The sequence below is a fragment of the Pipra filicauda genome, unplaced genomic scaffold (assembly GCF_003945595.2).
Source record: "Pipra filicauda isolate LSUMZ 115617 unplaced genomic scaffold, ASM394559v2 scaffold19_size4547281_pilon, whole genome shotgun sequence".
NCBI classification, from domain to species: domain Eukaryota; kingdom Metazoa; phylum Chordata; class Aves; order Passeriformes; family Pipridae; genus Pipra; species Pipra filicauda.
Window position 1 is genome coordinate 328,295 of NW_024104309.1, and position 19,310 is coordinate 347,604.

Here is a 19,310-nt window from a genome sequence, read left to right on the forward strand (position 1 = left end):
GATCACCTGCTCTAAAAACTAATGCTCTTTGTTTTCAGTTACAATCTAAGATCCAGGCAGATCTCTCCATTTTAGCACAGCAGGAATTTTGAAGTATTCTGAGGAGGAACAGCAATGCAGCTGGTGTTATTTATGTATTTTTTTGCTATGCCTGTTTCTGTAGAGGTTGTGGATGAAAATGATTGATACTACTGACCTAGACTTGATGGCTTGTCACCTGACAAATTAGAAGTTCCTTTCCATTCTTCCTGGGATAACAGTCATAGGCCAAAATTTACTGTGAAGCTTCCCACAAAAACCCCCAATGAGGAGTTCTCATACTCATCTATAGCCTATAAGCACAAAAGGAAAATATTTTTACTTTCTTTTTTCCCCTCTCCTTGACTTTTCCCCCACAGGAGAAATTCCTTACCATTACACTGTCTTCCCTCCCTTTCTTTCCAGTTCTGCAGCTTTCTTCATTTTAGTCTCAGAGCTCCCTGGAAGCACAACTCTGCAGAGAACTCAAGAGGTCAGTAACACTCACATGGGCAACTAAAGCTCCACTCTACCTACCAGAAGTGCAAACTTCAAACTTGCATCAAGAAGGATCTTCAGTTTGGGAAAATTACTGTCTACTTCCAGTATGAACTGCTGACTCTTTTCTTTCATTTGACATTGCCTTTTGTTTTATAATTGCACAAGGCCAACAAATCCTCTTCCGTTCTGTCAGTATTGCAAAAACAGGTTACACATCCATGCACACAATGGCTTCGAAGATTCCGGCTAAAGCACGACTGAAACATTCCAATACTGAACTCATAATTCTGCAAAATATTCAAATTCTGAAACAGCCAATTTAAACTTAAGTAGGTAAATGAAACTGATGACAAGTTACTGTGGAAACAACAGGAGGCAACACAGTTCCGACAGCTGGATGCTATTTCTGGAAGAGGTGACCCACAGCGGGGGCATCAGGTGGCAAAGGCCAAAGAAATAAGTAAGTCCAACATTGAGGTCCAACACAACAGCTTTTCAGTATCAAGCAGAAGGGTTTGCATTCACTGTCACATCAAATCTCCTGGCTTAAAGTCCACTGTGCTGAAGCAGATGGCTTTCTAGAGAATTCTGCTCAGCCCAGTATGTCAGTTCCTTCATTAAGCACCATTATTGCCATTGTGTTCCTTGTCAATACTTCAGAGTGATGCAACAGATTTAACATTAATCCCCTGTACACTGTCCAATACAGTTTCTAGTTTAGTGGATTCAGATAACTTGCCTTGGAATTGTAACTGTCAAGTGTCCAATGCATCTGCCAGACATGAGATAATCTCTCTAGAGTTCAAAGGTATCCTGTGAATGCAACAGAAACTTTTATATGACAGAACATCATCATATAGGAAGCCAGACAGTGAAAAGAGGATATCAAATTGTCAAGATGATTAGCAACCATCTTCAATTTCATCATAAAGAGTGAAATGGACTGCACACAGTTTGGAGGGGAAAGCGGGTTGAAAGCAGCACAACCAGAGGCAAAATGCATCTGAGATGGAAACTTGACAGGAGACTTAAGAGAAAAAGAATGGACAGCCCACAGATGGCTTCAAATAGCCTCAAGAATGTGTGTGAACCTGATAAAATTAATGAAGATATTACATTGCCTAATTCAACTGATATCTCATTAAAAGAAAATAGGCAAAGAGATTTGGGTCCAGTTAGATGAATATATTAATTGATATATTATACTGTAACAAAAGGATCAAAGACACATGTAATAAACCTCTGACCAAGCCCTCTATGCCTTGACATAGGGGGACACATTATGCTGACAGACATATTCAAAAGGATCATATATGCTGGGTCAAATTAAAGATCCCTTGAGCCCTGTATTTTGGCAGCAGCCAGTAGAGTATGCTTCCATATTTTCACAGATAAACCTTAAGTATCTAAACATCTGGGCTCTGTAACCCCTGTGCAGGCAGAAGACTCTACTCTTGCCCCCTCCTTGGGCAAGAGAAGCCCGAATTTTCTTTGAAGTCGCCACAACTCCTGATGAAGCAAGTGACAGCTGGGATTAGTGTGCACTTCAGCTAACCTCGAGATTCAGGCAACTTTTCTCTCTGAAAATTAACCCACTCCCACCAGGCTACAACCAGAATATCTTATATTGCATTACATTCACTTGTTGCTTTACAGCTCACAGCACCCTCTTGAAAAAATAGGCAAACAGTTCACATTTATGTATTTAAACTTTATTTCTTCATAATTACAGGCTATTGTTAGAGTTTTTAAACAAAAGGGAAGTCTATAAATAGAGGCTAATCCCACCTGAACAAGTTGTTTAAAAAAAAACAGTTAAAACTTCATAAAGTAATGCCATTTTAGCTCACAGCAGTGGTTTGTTGGTAGTCTGAGTAAAAGTACTATAGTCAGAGTCAGTAACATGAAATGTAACATCAAATGACTCAAAACTTTAAATTCCGTAAAGGAAAGCAGGAATATATATATAATATATACATATAATATCGTGTTGGTCCACTGAGTATACATTTTTAACAAAAGATAAGAAACTATGTAATCCAGTTAAGCATATGATTTGCAAGATTAGTGTACACTCATTACAAAGATGTATAAGATAAGTTATAACTATTTAATACTTGCAAAATTTTAAGTTACTTTTTTTGAGCAGGTGTTTAAACGCTCATCTCCCAGTGCAAAAGAAAAACCATCCCAGTCAGGTTACTCATTTTTCCTGAAAAATTGAAACCCCTCAAACTCATGCAACAGCAGCATTGATAGGTAATGGGAAGAGCTTAAATATACTGAAACATGGCTGAGTTCTCCCCGTTTGCCCCAGTGCTTTGTGGTGTTGAAACAGTTCAATTTCCTCAAAAGAAATACCACAGATTAAAAGTGCAAGGAAAAAAAACTCCTCTAGATGTTTATGCTGCTGCCATCGATTTTTCTTAGACAGGGCACAAGATTATTCTTTTTGGAATTATTTTAATGAAACTGATTTTCCAAATAGAATTCTTTCAAAATGAACAATAAGTTATTTCCATTAAGTTATTTTCATTAACATTCTATCAATCCTACTCTGACTCAGTGACCATTCAGAAATCATTCAGTTTAAGGTGCAACTATCAGTTGGCATTCAATAAATTACATATACAGAAAACACTGTTGTTAAAAAAAAAATAGAAATCAGACTACCAGTTTTTTCTTTCTATTCTCAATCCTATTTCAAATGGAACTTATTAACTTGCCAGTTCAGCTGCATATTTAACAGGCAAAAGTGGCTCAAATAGCAGTGGGGTCTCACAATTTGACAGTCACCTTAGCCAACAGGAAATGCACATGAATCTTCAGCTTAATTGCCTTATAAAACAAAATAACAGGTCTGTCTTAAAACCTATGACCATGCAAGTAAAAGCAAAGAAGGTTTCAGAAAGACACATTCTTTCTGATGTAGACTCCATGAAGATAAACGTCAAATCCAACGTAAAATCTTCAATGAGGAGAAAAATCTATGTGCATACATATAAAATAAAGCACTCCACAACTCTGGCATTACTAAAACCTCTTTAGAAGGATAAAAGGTTTGCAATGACTAACTGCTTGATGGGAGACAGTCAGCCATGACAGAATAATTGCTGTGTTCGCTTTATGCTCAATTACCAACTGCTGATAGATTACAGTCAAACCACAATCTCTCTATCTGCATTTTAAACTGATTTGCTTTCAGCTGGGAAAAATACTTCGTTCTCCTGAAAACTTGAGAGAAATTGAATGCTAAACTTAACAGTTATTCAAACAGTAACCAAAAGGATTGAATTTAGCAGAAACATTCACATCACTTTCAGGAATTTAAAACCTTTCATAGTTTCTTGTATATATGCATTTTCTGATTAACATTTAAATAGGTTAGGTATTCAGGAAAAGGGACAAAACAGTTTACGTCAGATAAAATCTTATTCTAAACTTCATGCTTCTGATATTTCAGATTTACTGAGTGCAATAGCCAGTTCCAAGTCTTCTTGCTCTTGCTGTTTTAGTCTTGCCAATCTTTCTTTCTCTTCTCTCTCACTTTCTCTCTTAGCCCATTCAATCATGTCTTCCTCAGTAGAATACTGCATTTTGAAAAGACAAAATAAACCAGATTAATAACACAGAGATAACTATGACTGTCCAAGCCCTTGGTTTAAGCAACAATTAGAGTTTTTCAATAATTGTATATATTCTAATCTTCAAAATATTACTTGTTTTTAGTTGTAATACATTATTAAGATTGGCTTAGTCTAAGGTTTAAGAACTGCATTCAAGCCATCCAACTGATGTATTTTAATGAAATATGCCATGTTTCAAAATTCAGTATTAAGTTTCAAAAATGTTACTGAGCAGAAAGTGCTATAATTCAAATACAGTTTTATTTTGGATTAAAAAAAAAACCAGTCTATACAAAAAAACCTAAATAAATCAGAACATTTTGCAAAACACCCCCCTATTCACAGTATTAGGCCATCCTGATTTACCTTGCTTTCATTAGGGATGATTTTTCCAGGTGACAATAACTACAAAAATTTACCTGTAGACTGACTGTTTCTAAATGTGTACATGAAATGTGTACATGAAAAATACTTCTGCCAAGAAGCAGTAAAATAATAAGGTAACTGTACAGTTAGAAGCTTAGTAGTCATATAGAGAAAGGTCAGCATGATATGAGAGGGGGAAAAAAGAGATTATTTCCATGTATATTGATGTGAACGGAATGTGAACTAAATATCTGTGGTACAAGGATGATAAATTAGAGCCAGTTAATCTTAAATAGAGTTTAAGTAATTTAAATAAATTTATCTTAAACAAAATACAAAAGATTATGCTAAAGTTTGTTTCTAGTAAACATGCAGAAAAACTAAGAAGTAGGTGAAGTGTCCATGTGTTCATGAACGTCCCAACATTAACTCTGAAAGGGTTATCATATCATACTCCAGCTACTCTTTGCTTTGAGATCCTTCTCTGGGAAATAAACATAGAAACACTTAAGTTTTCTCCACAGTTCACTCAATATTTTCAGTAATTGCAGCTCGGAAAGAATATTTTTTTCCTTCACAAAGATAATGAACATTTTTTGCTTTCTCTATACGGTCTCCTCCAAATTGGCTTCTCAGTCCCTCTAACAATACCACAGATCAATAACCACATTTCAGAAATTATCATGCTACAAGACACACCAACCAGTGCAAGTCTATTTTGAGAGCCTGACAATCCTCAGTTTACTTCAATCAAGCACACAGTTTATTAGGCCTGAACAGAAAAAAAGCAGTATGGTCAAGATACTTTAAAAGCAAATTGCATTTAACAGGTATCAGGCTTGAAAGTGAGAGGATGCCTTTCAAAACTCCTACTTGCGAAAGCTCAAAAGAAAAAAAATAATATATAGGCATGCACAAACCTTTAGATTTGCTTCTACTGCTTGGACACCACGACTTCTATGAAATGAATTCTGGTTATAAAGAGACACTTACTACTTTTTACTTAATTGAACATCAGTCTGGAATTTACTAGCCACTCAAAACTCAACAAATTATATTTCATTAATATACACTGTTAAGAGGCTGTTTATCAATATTTCAGTACATTAAAATTATGACCAAACAGTTCAGTGACAGCTAAACTAAAATCACATTTTGCTTTACTTTTAATTGGATAGTTAACAGTGTGCTTGTTATAGACATATAATTTTATCAGCACATGCTGATAAAATGGATAATCCCCAGAACACAGATATTTTTAAAGTCCTATTTTCTAACAGCTAGGAGGCCTCCATGAAAAAAACCTCATAAAACCAATGCAATTTAAACATCAGCTATAACATTTTGCAGTACTTTGTTTTAGGACAGCCTCAGCTGTAAACGAAATGTAAACACTGTTTTAAATGGAAGCAATATCCCTTTTGTACGTGGGATATGTTTTAATGTTTTAAATTAGACTGAAAACTTCAGTGTGAACATTTCAAAGCTGCCATTATACTGAAACAAACGTAAAAAAGTGTTTACTCACAGTACTGAAGTTTGCAAAATTGTTGGGGTCAGCCTCTTTACTGATGCTGGTGGGAGCAAATGGATCACAGAATAGATTTGCTTCTTGTTCTTTGGGAATGTCTGGGGTGGGGAAAGGCTGAAATGGATCGCTCGGTTTAAAGGAATCTGAAGAGTCTATTTGATTGATAGGTCTTTTCCCTTAGATTAAAATGAATTTAAAATGAATTTAGGACAGCAGGTAATAACATGCCAAAACTTGTAAAAAAAACCAAAAAACAACCACAACTCAAAAGCTACTTGGGATGCAACCTCTTCCCATGAATTAGTGGAGCTGTAATTTCAGAGGAAGGGTTGACAGTTTAAAAAATGAGGGTTCATAGTTTCTGAAAGGGTAATCAGGTAAAAAGGAACACATGTATGTTAATGATTCAGGAACACAATTATATTTTAATTATTTTGGCAAGAGAATTTCTAACAGTTTTGAGCATCTATTCTATCAGCACAGTATTTTTTTCTGCTCATCAACTGTCTATGATCATTCCAGCATTTTTTTATTATTTGTTTGGATGAAGTTAACATAATTTCATTCAGAGACCAGAAATTTATTATCATATATCTCAGTCCTCAAAACTCCATGTCCTCTCACTATGCTAACACCAGGAATGAAAGAGTATCACAACAGACAATCACAAGCTGAATTATCTTGTTAATTCTTGCCCCAGTAGCTGCAAATAAACAGAATCAGGAACAAGCTCCCACTTATGTTGTTCTTTTTTCAACTTAACCCTAGTCAGGTTTCAACACCTTTGAGGACATTAACCCAAAGAGTTCCAAGAACAGTTGAGCTGAATTTCATCCCACCATTCTCTCTGTATGTTACCGTTTACACAAGAGGTTTCAGTGCAGTTTCTTGAATTCTGCTCTCAAGTTCTGCAAGTGATTCCAGCACTAACAATGGCTGTATTTTAAAAGTTGCTTCTGTTGCCATTTTTGATTAAAACTCAGAACTGAACCAAAGTGCTTATTATTTTGCATATCACTGTTACAAGTTAGCCTGAAAATTCTTTCATAAGACCAAAAGAGATTTTAATTTGGATTTAAAGAATACCCCCTTGGGAATGTATGATTTACTTAGACACTTCCCAGATAACCTTGCCATGATAGCTCTCACTCACTGATGATGTTCTATCTATAACTGATGGTGACATTGTGGCTGCCCCATCCCTGGAAGTGTTCAGGATCAGGCTGGATGGGGCTTTGAAGAAATCTGGTGTAGTGGAAGTTGTCCCTGCCCTTGGCAGTGGGGGTGGAACAAGATGAACTTTATGGTCCCTTCCAACTCAAACCATGCTGTGATTCTATGATTCTATTACTGGCAAAAAAATACATCTTTCTTGAATGATGTGGGAGAAGCACTCCAAATGACATCCTGGGAATTTTATTTCTGCACAGGAAAGATTAATTATTGTAAGATATAAAATATACAATCTCTAAATCTTCCCCAAAATCAAGAAATGGGGGTGCTTATCAGTACCTAGAGAGGCAACAGAATTCAGAGGCAACAACCCTTCTACACATTTTCCTGTAGCATGAAGAATTAAGAGGAAAATTTTGGGGCATTTCTTTGAAAAAGCATAAAAAAGGGAATAATTAAAGCACAAAAAGGGAAAAATTAGAAATAAATACACTTAAGCATCTCCATTTTTTATTTCCATTAGGAAATCAATTTATTTGAAATGGCTATCAAGATAACCACATATTTAATTGTGCATATCAAAAGAGGCTACTTTAGTCATCTACTGTTAAGGATGCTGCTGTTCTGCCCCTAGAAGCTTGAATTCCAAAAGTGCACCACGTCACAGCCATTCCCATACAACCCAGTCAGAAATCCTTTTTCTGTTTAAATAAGGACCAATATCAAACATTCAAATATCATCACTTTCCATGTCAGCTGTTTTAATATTATTTACAATGAAACCGATGACTTGCAAGGCATTGGTATGAACCAGATCTCACACCAGCTTTAGAAACTAAACACATGAGTTTAAAATTCAGTATTAACACTCCTATATCTGCGTTCTGCTTTTGAGGAAAATTGAATACTTGTTTAAGTTTCATGCTACAGTTTTCCAAAACACCTTAAAATTCATCCATAGAGTGTAATAGTGAAAAAAAACGATGCAGTGGAGTTTTTAAAGACAACGAAACAGAGGACAGAGACTTAAAAAAGAATACTAGTAACATGTTTTCCTATCTTGGCAAAAAAAACTGAGTGTGAGGAGTCTGTTGTAACATGAGGTTGTTGCAACTACAAGGTGTTACCTTTGATAATCATGGTCTTTTCCGGATAGCAGAGTGGTTTGTGCCATGGAGTATCCCAGAGGACTCCACTACCACTGAAAACAGCCCAGGAAACTTGGGTTTATTACTGTTACTGCTAGAGACCTCTGGAAAGGCCACCCGGAAAAAGTTAATCTACAAAAGCTGAGCCAGTCATTTAACTCTATTTAATTAATTTTGCATTAAACATGGAGGTTTTGCTACAGATAAAACACAATAAATTCTCACTTTGAACATAATTTAATGCAAGATTCACAGTGTATCACATCAGTAACCTTCTAATTTACAGCTATGCTGTGTTCTGGCACGTACTCGTAGTAAGTTTTCCTTTTTTCCTGTTTTCTACATCTTTTGTCTCTTCAAACAAACAATGATCCCAAACACCATGCAATATTTAACTCTGAGGAACTGACCAACAGATCAGGAACGGACCTTGTTCCACATCTTGTTCATTCATTTTAGATTCAGACCCTTCACCATCCCCTCGTTGTTACTGTCCCGCTGCCAACACTCAGCAGCTGATTGTAAACCCTTCTCACTGTCAGCTCTTACCAGGTGGTGGTGGACAGGGCCTGGTGGGAGTTCCTGTCTTAGGGGGCAGTGCAGGAGGAACATCCTCATTTTTAGCTGGTGGCTCCTCAAATAAGTTTTTAGTTATGATCACGCTGCTGACAGAGCCCGATGTGGAAGAGCTAAAAGGATCCTCATTGTTGGCCTTCAACAAAGAAAACAGCGACATACACGTTTTCAGTGCAATGCTACTATACACTTTCTTCAAGAATGCAGTATTAATTCAGAACTGAAAGTCTGGGCTAAGACAAAAGAGAATACTTTTGTTTGTTTTTACACATATCATCCACATACTCCAGAAGGTTGAAAATGAAGAAAAATCAGGAATGGTTAGTGTGAACAGCAATATAAAGCTGAATGCAGCTAAATATTCAAAAGTAATACTTCTGCAGCTAAGCTCAGCAAATTTAAAAATAAACACATAAATTATAGTATCACTTCAAAAAGAGAAAATACTTATAAAGCCACAAAGATTACACTGCATTCTTCACAGTGGAACTGCAGGACAAGAGAATTTACTACCAAGACCTCTTTTTCAAGAAAATCAGCCTTTATAAATTTAGTAGTGGCAAAACTGTAATGAAATTGTTGGTAGAGAGTGAAAGCTCTGTCTTGTCACTGCAGTTTCATGCATTTTCTGTGGTAGCAGCAGCTTCACATTACCTTTGACAGCGTGCTGAAGTCAGCAAAGCCACCTTCAAAGGATTCGCTTCCAAACAGGGAGGCAAAGGGGTCTGTAGCTAAATACACACAAATCAAGCACACAGAATGATATTAAAAGCTAAACATGAAAGACACTGAAAAAAAATCCCACTACAAAATAGCAACTGTTACATAGTTTGCAACATAAACTAATTCAAGTGAAGTATTTTATGAGGTGAGCACTTCAGGTTATTAAGTAGCTTTTACAAAAACTCTGAGTGTCAGCTTCCAATTGTGAATAACAAATCTCCTGAACAGGGAGTAATTCAAAAGAAATACTGGTATTCTGTTTTCCTACGTTAAAAAAAGTTAAATTCCACTGAAAGTATAAGATAACTATACTACTGGATGTTCTGCTGAGATACATGTATGTATACACACAAAGGGATTTTTTGTGTGCATGCACCCATAAATATACATATATATATATATAGACAGATATATATATATATATATATGTGAACATGAACAAGAGCTCACTTCTGACTGCAAGCCCACTCATGGAATCAAGTATCTGAACCTCTTATCTCAATCTAATTCAGCAGTATTCTGAATTCTCATGTGCCTCAAAATACATTAGAACTGTTATTCTACTGTAGAGCAGGAAGTGCCATACTCACTTCTGCACCTCTAGGAAACACCATCTTCCCCTACAATTAAACTGAACAGGTTTACAATACAAAATCACATGTGGATTCATGTTGTGGATTATCACTTGTCAGTGCAGCTTGGGAAAACAGGAGACAAGAGTCTTCCCTAGAACATTTTTAGCCCTCAGATGAGAGAGGGTTGTAGCAAAACAAAAGGAGCAAACTGTAGCAGTAAAAATTCTTGATGAAGCAGTTACTCTATCCCACATCTCCTCTCATAGTACAAAGTTATCTTGTATGTTACTTAGAAAGTACCAAGAAACCTCTGAAAACAACTCTAGTGGGAAGCAGTGTGAACCATCCAAATAAGTCCAAATACTTAGATCAAGATTTTGTACCAGCTTTAGGTAAAGCAGAGGAACGTTTTTTGTGGAATCAGTCTTCAGTGACACAGGCTACAGATAAAGACTCAGTTCTGGTTTATAAAAATTCCTCTCTGCAAACTGGCACCTTATGTCACACTTTATAGGAAAATTCAGAAAACACAAAAAATCCCTAAAATGCTTTGTTGCAAATTCAGTTAAAAGACTACAAACAAAAGTACGTAAAAGCAAATAAAAATAAACCCCAAGAAGTCTGATGTGTATAATCTACTTTTACCTAGATCATTTGATGTAGTAACAGTTGTTCCACCAGGAGCAAAAGGGTCATTCTTCTTTGATATCTCTGTCTAAAATAAAAAATTCCTTTGGAGGGAAATTTGTTTTTCAGCTTAAAAGATTCCTCAGTCTAAGAATACAATCACGATTTACTTTAGCTTAGAAGTTTTAAGATAAAACATTCTGGAAGCAGCTTTTATCAGCATCAGAAAACCAGTCTGTTAACAGAAACTCCTCCTCACTGTTTTGATTAATTCTTTCAAAGGATGGGAAAAAGGTACAATATGTGCAACATACTTGGTAACAACTAATGCAAGAGTTAAGAATATCTACCACTCATTTTAGTCTCAGATTTCTACAATCAGAGCTATCTTCATGAAGATACAACTACAAGATAACAACACTCCCAGAGGTGTGTTGTAAAGCATTTAGGATGAATGCATCATTTCAGTGCAGAGGTACAGATCTCAAGAATCCACTGGTAATCCCACAGCTCTGACCTCCTTTTTTTTTTTCCCCCCTTTTGTACTTCACTTATTATCAGACTGTAATATGACCAAGAATTGGTTATATTAGAATATCAAGACTTTGAAAAGGACAGTGGGCCAAGTATTGAAGATTCTTGAAACCTAATTTTCCAGGTTGGAGGTGTAGGCTGTGGTGTGTAATGTGACCTTGAGATCTGCATAACGTGCACACCATGGGGAGGGACGGGACCAGCACTGTCAGGTGCAGGGATTTCTCATTCTCATGGCTGCTGTGGGTGCACTTATCTTGCTTTCTAATCAACATGTATCTACATTTTATATATGTCTATGCATATTTTATACACACACAAAGTTGGAAGTGAGGTATGAACAGAAACAGCAGTGAGAAGGAAAGGAGATGGCAAAAGAATGGAGACAAACAATGACATGAAGAATTTTAGCTGCTGAGATTGTCTATCAGCTTTTAATAGTAGAAACAAGTTCTACTTTGCACCAGAGAGGGTTTTATGCCCAACTCTACCTTATCAAAGGCTCAAGACTAATCAATAACTGCTCAGCTATAATGTGGACAGCTAAAAGTTACATTGAAGTACACTTGAAAGAGGTACATTCAGTAAGAAGCTCCACATTATGAGAGGGCTTCAGTGACAATCATTAGAAAATCCCCAAAAAAACCCAAACATACAGCTACAGAATCATGTGGCTTTTCCACACGGAAACCCCATACCAAATCAGATTTCAGATAAAATACAGAACATACTTCTTGATCCTGTGAGGTATGAAGGCAAAAGTCAAGTCTCTCAACACGACCTGGTGAGGTTAATCTTGGGTTTCTTTCCAGGTTTATTAAGTTCCACCAAGTATCAACTGAGCTTAATTCATTATTGTCAAATGGTCTTAGCTGTGGAGCAATGAAGCTCCACAATGGAACATTTTTAAAATGTTTTTATTTTTACTTCTATTTCATCTGTGACTATTTCTAGAAACTAGGACACAAAAAAGACAAGACAGAGTCAGGGGATCAGAGGTAACCTTTATCTGTATGACTGGTGAATATCAATTTTTTAAGGCATGTCTGAATGTACAAAATAGGTTATTTTGTCCAAATCACATATACAACAAAGTAAAAGGTATGATACCAAACTTACTGTGATATTATTACTGTTGTCTGCAGTGCTAAATGGATCAGTGCCAGCAGTCACAAAAGGGTCGCTGGAGGATTGTTTGAAAAAAGAGTCAGCTGCAAAAGGGTCTGAGCCTTTGAAGGGATCACCACCAAAGGGATCTAAAAAGTAAACATCTCCTTAACATTTCTGCTTGCTTTCCTTAGCTCGATATCCTAAAAACTAAACAATATACTGCTTTTTTCATACTGCCACAAAGTGACACGTTTAAGATCAAGGACCTTTGAAGTATGAAATTCATCTGTGAATAATTTGTATTCTGTGATTCAAAACATCAGACAAGCCAAAGTTTTCTGCACGTCATGAAAACAGTGGTTCAGTTCCTAAATCATCTCAGCATATAGGTTCATTACCAAATCTCCTAAAAATGAAGCATTTTTACAGAACCTAATGTTTATCAAAACTCTCCTGGCCCTTCTCTCCTTTATTCCCCAGATGCAATTGATATTTCTTATCTGGCACTTGGTGCTCAGTGCTGTTTTGTTATTGCCTTCCCACTGGTTATTTTGCCTTTTTTTTTGCCATAAATTCAGGTGGCAAAAAAGCTCCACTCAGGGCTGAGCAAATAATGCAATGACATTGCCTATAAAGTCAGTCTAAAGAGAGACTTCCCACCCTTTCGGTACTTAGTTCTAAAGCAAGTTGGTAGGTTAAGAGACTTTAAAAGAACAGTCCTACTTTTTTGCATACAAAACAGGCAGCAAGAGTTTGGGGCCTTCTGTTTACCACCTTCACATACTTAAATCCCAACTAGGGGTACTTTCAACAACAAGAGCAAAGTTCAGTGGCAATAGGCTTCTCTGAGAAGCTTTAACAAAGTGGCCAGCTGCTACTACCATATATATCCTATAGTGGCTTTTTGTGGCATTTCCACCTTTTTTTCCCCTCTGAAAGTGGTGACACTTTCCCCTACATACTAGTTGGAACCATTTAGGTTTCATTCTAGTAGGAACCATTTAGAAAAAAAACAAACACGTTAGAAGTTACAAAGTTATTTACCAATTTTTCCAAAAGGGTCATCTTTGAAGGGATCACCTGTTTAAAAAAAAGGCAAATATTCATTAAGCAGCTTATTACAATCACGAAACACACACAAAAGCAGCCATCCAAGCTGCATTTCTGTTGGCTGTTGCCCACAAACACCCACTTTAGGCAGTATTTACCACTGCAGTAATCCAGGCTAACTACTGGTACGAGTCCCAGTTTTGATTAATTAATTCTCACAGGCCCTGTGGATTGTAGCTCCTAAGTGTTCCTTTCTGTACTGGATGCATGATTCCAATTACATCATTTCTACTTCCTCATCTGTATCTGAGAGACATAAATACTGCCTCTTAGCTGTAGATACCTACCCTGAACATTCTGAGCACACAAAGCCCAAAAAATCGTCTACTAACACACAACCCTTTCTCCTTGAAAGAAAGGCCTTATCATAAGTAGGACCACTTCAACATAAACAAAGATCAAGCAATGTCTACACAGAAACATCCAAGCTGTTTTAAATTAGTTTAATTTACTCACTAAAAATATTAAATCTGCACTGACATTCTTTCAGAAGCCAAGTGATCTGAAACAAATTTAGCTTGTTTTCCCTTCAAAGCGACACAAGCTAAATTGATCAGACCATGTTGATTCTGAAAGCGTGTAAAATCATATTAATGTGGCTGAAAACATCTGCTTCAGCAGCTAATTCAAATTAACTCCTCTTCTCCAACTGGCTCCATATAGGCAGATCATGTCTTCCATAAAAAATAAAAGCAGAGCAACAGCATTCGTCAGTGGCAAGTTCTTAAAATAAAGCTGAGCACTTCCCCAAGACGAACAGATGGTGCAGTTCCACATTACCTTTTCCTGAGTGCCAAACTCACCATAAGTAGGCCACAGCCATTCACTCCCAACCACCCACACCCTCCCCACACCACAACTCAGTGAACCCTCCACTGACCCGTTTGTGGATTTGTGCTGTAAATTAGATTAGTGCCACCACACGTAATCACACCAAGGCCCACACCTTTAAGGCCAAAAAGCCACCAGGGCAGGGGGAGGGAGGGGTTGGGGTAAGAGAAGTACTCAGGAAGAGCAGTGAGGGAAAGAAGCATTTTCACAGCTAATTAGAAAGCCCAAATGAAGGAAGGAGAAACACCCCAGAACACTCATTTCTATCATTTCTATTTTTGTAATGCTACTGACTCCACACTCCTGTCACTCACACATCTTCAGATTTGTTCTATAAAGAACAGTTTTAAGGTGAGGATGAGACTGATGTGTTCACAGAAGACCTGTTTCTGCAAGTCTGCACTTAGAGAGAAATATTTACTTACTGCCAACAAAAGGGTCAGACTGGAAGAACTCTAAGCTGGCTTCAGAAACTAGATCAGGCAAGGGATGAGATTCAGCATCAAATGGATCTTCCTGGGCAATGCAAAAGGAGAGAAAGGTATTAAATTTTTAAGACTTGCAGGGCGGAAACACTTATGTCATCTCCTGTTACCATTTAGTGGTTTCTTAAAGCTTATAGCAAAGAGACAGCTGGAATTCAAAATTCATCAATGGAGAGAGCCAAAATATTTCTCAGCAACCTGCATGCTACAGGAGACAAAATGTTTTCATGACATCACACTCTAAAAGCAATAAGAAGTAACTATTTATTTCTTTATCATGACCATGATCCAAGCCTGAAACAGTTAACCAGGACTTTTTTTAACGTACTTCTTCCTCCCCCAAAACCTGGACAAACTCACTTTTTTGGTAATAGTTGCAGTTGGGGTCTCTTTCTCTTCTACAACAGAGGCTGCTGTTTCAGGACTATTCCTTATCTGTACAAGGATAAAAGCAATGCACCATAAATAAGTAAATACAAGACTGCACAAAAAAATTTTAAGTATTAAACAGAATCACAGAATATACTAAAGCATACTTCAAGAGGTTCATAGTTATTATAGAACATCCTGGAGTGTTCCATAAAACCTGTGAAAGTTTTTAAAAAAATAAATCAATCAAGAATCTACTGAGACATAAGGAGGAACATTTAAAGCAAGACAGTTTTAGATTTTTTGTACTATTCCTTATTTCATTCTTGTTCCACCAAATGGAGACAGCTGCTCTCCTTTAATGTTAGTTCTACTATTCAATTTATGATATTTGCTTCGGAGATAAATACAGGAAAAAAAATTATTGTCGCTTTCCAGGCAAGCTAAAATTGTCTCCTTTTCTGCTTATGAACTTTCAGATTGTGGAAACACAGTCCCTCAGAAAAATACCCTGAAATTTCACTTGTGCAAGTGTTTAAAAACATAATCAATCTTGATACATTCTTAACTTATTCCAACTTCCCAGCTGCACTGCATCATGAATAAGCAGGCAAAACACTACTCACTGGAGACACATTGTTTGTTTGTTCCTCTTCTGCTACACTTTCAGCATTCTCGTTAAGGTTTGCAGTTTCACTGCTGCTGTTGCTAAGACTGGAATGATCCACAGTCCCATTAACAAGTGTACTATGTTGCTGGGAGTGCCAACTAAATTGGTTGTTTTCCAGTTCTTTCAGCTCAAGAAGTTTTGTCTGCACCTGTAAGCAGAAATAAATGTATATGCATCAGTATGTATGGCATCAGTATGAGAACACATGGAAGCAGTTTGTGACCATCCCCTCTTAAATATAACATTAATGATATGTCTGAAATTCTTATTTTCAAAAGCAAATATAATACCCCCCCTCTTCTTTGCATCAAAATGTGAAGTGTGAGGGATAAGCAGAAATCTGATTTAGCAGAGGTGTAATGTGGTTGAAGGACACACCTGAGAACCTTTTGTCAAGAAGCAGACTCCAGCACTGGCAACATCAAGATTAGTTGCTTTGTTTCTACTCAAACTCGTAAGAAAAGTTGCAAAGCTTTCAGGGGCTTTTTGTTTGTCTAGTGTTGCTGGAGGTTTTTGGTTGGGGTTTTGTTTGTTTTGTTTGGGGTTTTTTTTGGTGATTGGGTGGGTTTTTTTTTTTAGTTATGTATTTACAACTACCTTAAACTCTAAATTAAAAAGGTTGTTTTATTAGAACTCTCATCTTCCAAGAAGGAAAATTACATATTTATCATCTTTTCCCACATGACTTTCCAAGTGTAAAAACTTCCTAAGCAGACACTTCCAATCACACGTTATTATTTCAGTGATGTGCTTAATGCAGTGCCTCACAGCAAACATCTACAACCAACCTGCCAGTTAGGAAGGAATTACTGGACTTGGCGGATTATGCAGAAGAATGAACACAGTTCAGATATTTAGGTGCCTAAAGCCCACTGAATTCTGCAAGGTCAGTCACCTAACAGAGTTTTCGTGGCCTTGCATGTGTCACAAGTCAGGTGACAGCAAAGACAACACCAGGTGTCTTTCAAATACACTGACTCAGACCAACCATGAGATAATCTTGCATAAAGCACCAAGGCACCTATTGTTCCTTATTTATGAGCCAAGAGCAATAAAATTAGGAGTACTGATATAAAACCTACTAAAAAAAGATCTGTATTACAGTCAAGCGTAACACATCAGTCTCAAATCTGTTCATTGCAAACACCTCTTACCAGTATATAAACATTGAAATAGTACAACCTTCCCTCTACCTGTGATGAAACAATAGAAAAACCCATTTGTTTACTTCTCAGTTTCTAAAACTAGAAGCCAAATTTAAAAATGATGAATGTTACACAACTCTTCAGCAGAAGAAAGTGGTCTTGCATGAACTCTAGCAGTAGAAGTTTTTTTAAAAAATAAACTAGAAAGTTACAGATGTGCCTTGTGTGAAATGTCAGGCATTTCTAGGGTTCAAAGCTCACAGGTAGGCTTTGCCTTTTGTTTTTAACTTGATAACAATGAGAGTGGCTAATACATTAGACAGGTGGCAACACAGAGGAGAACAATGAGGAAAGGGTGTGCAAGCTAATGCACCACTGAAGTAATAACAAATCACTGATTATAGACAGAAACTGAAAGTCTTCCACACAACAGCAGACACTTCAAAGCACAGGGCTTAAAACCAGGGCAGCCAAATCTCTGCTTCTCAGTATCTAATCTCAACCCAACTTATTCTTACATTCACTTTACTTTCCCCCCTTCAACAGTGCACTAAGTAAATGTTATCAGCAATTTTATACTGACTTCACATCAATTAAAGCATAGTGAGAATGTGCCCCAGGCCATGGCTGAGCATGAAAACTTAAATAACCAGTGGACACAGAGAATTTAAGTCTTCGTTATCCATTTTTCACCCATTACATTAAGACAAATTATTTACTAAGTATAATAAATTAATCCCTTTTATTAACAGAATTTGGAGAAAAATCATGAAGTATCTTGAGTGACTTAAATCAGCCTCTAAGAATCCTAACAGCTACTACCACAGAACACATGTGTAAGTAACTGAAGACATGAGCAAACAGTGAAGAAAAAAGAAAGCTACGCCTTCCCCTGAAGACAAACCACACTAAAGGTTGGCAGCTCAAACTATTTTTTGGGGGGTGGGTCTTTCACACTGCCTTACTGAATTAATTTCCTGTTGTGAATCCTGCAGATGTTGCTGAAGAGGTCCCAGCTGTGCTTTCCCAGACTCTATGCAATGCTCAAGCTCTGCAGTTTCTTGCTGCAGGCGACTCAGCTCCTCTTGGGCTTTGGTCAGTTCATCTTCATACGCTGAAATCTTTGATTCCTGGCTCGTTATTTCAGCCTTCAGCATGGCAATCTAAAGCATGAACAGTACTTCAAGTGAAAAAAAAAAACAACAAAACATCCCACACCCAAAAAACCTATCAACACTTCCAAACACATCTAATACTATTATTTATGACCAGAAAAAGTAAAAATCTCATAGCTATTGCAAGATTACAGACCATACCTGAATGAATTATCATACCTGATAATACCTGATATAGATCTGATACAGATTATACCTGAATGGACAGTTAATTCTCTGTTGGTCTCAATAGGAACAGTGTATTCTAACTGTTTTTCCGACCAACACAGACATTTTTAACACTGAAAAGATAATTTTAGACCTTAAAGAAATATAATACCTTTATGTTAGGAAAAAAAAATGACGTAAGAGGTTATTTTTTAATCAGTAAGAAATCAGTTCCAGTAATCAGTGCTTCTAATTACACTTGCATTATACTTTTGAATTGTTTGTTTGCTTTTAACTTTATTTGTGTGCAAGTATATCTCAATATGTTTGTTGACACACTGATAATAAATTAGGAGGCCACTGAAGTGAGTGATGTATTTGCTATGCTCTGTTGCTCACAAAACCTTGACACTCAGGCTATTTATTTGTTAAAAGCTTTTTTTCCTGCCCCAACAACCGTAACTCTGAAAGGCTGAGCTGTTCAAAACAAGGCATTTACTCTTCCAAGGGCCTTGCCCACCAGACCTTACCAAGTGGGCCTCCTCTGCACACTTCTGCCTGATGTCATTAAGTTGCTCTTCCAACTTGGCCTTCTGCTCATCAAGATCATTAAGGGTTTCCTGGGCTTCCTGTTTCTGAGCTTGTAGCTTTTGCAGATTACTGCTCTCCCGCTTTACTTCATCTTGTAGGTCCTGTAATAAAACAGATCAGCTTCACATTTGTTCCCTCTCTACTAACCACTAAATTCCGCAGCACACACTGCAGTACTAACTTAGATTTCAAAGTATCAACATATTATCTTTCAGAAGCCAGCACTGACAGCATGTCTGACAAGCAAGTATTCTCAAATTCTAATTCTACAACATAAAA

General features: G+C 36.9%; 1 protein-coding gene across 3 annotated transcripts in view; it reads right to left on the reverse strand.

Moving 5' to 3' along the window:
* Positions 1-2,209: 2,209 nt before the first annotated feature.
* Positions 2,210-19,310, reverse strand: part of EPS15 (epidermal growth factor receptor pathway substrate 15) — a 68,925-nt gene continuing 51,824 nt past the window's right edge. For 2 of the 3 annotated variants that reach the window (XM_039380574.1, XM_027739409.2), the window contains 12 exons: positions 18,971-19,132; positions 18,084-18,281; positions 15,930-16,121; positions 15,295-15,369; positions 14,875-14,965; positions 13,553-13,588; positions 12,518-12,654; positions 10,883-10,952; positions 9,594-9,670; positions 8,913-9,075; positions 6,040-6,218; positions 2,210-4,109 (listed from right to left, as the gene is read on the reverse strand). In XM_039380574.1, coding sequence (XP_039236508.1) covers positions 3,963-4,109; positions 6,040-6,218; positions 8,913-9,075; positions 9,594-9,670; positions 10,883-10,952; positions 12,518-12,654; positions 13,553-13,588; positions 14,875-14,965; positions 15,295-15,369; positions 15,930-16,121; positions 18,084-18,281; positions 18,971-19,132 — 1,527 coding nt within the window. In that variant the 3' untranslated portion in view covers positions 2,210-3,962. The remainder of the gene's footprint in view (positions 4,110-6,039; positions 6,219-8,912; positions 9,076-9,593; positions 9,671-10,882; positions 10,953-12,517; positions 12,655-13,552; positions 13,589-14,874; positions 14,966-15,294; positions 15,370-15,929; positions 16,122-18,083; positions 18,282-18,970; positions 19,133-19,310) is intronic. The other variant, XM_039380575.1, reaches the window with a different exon arrangement.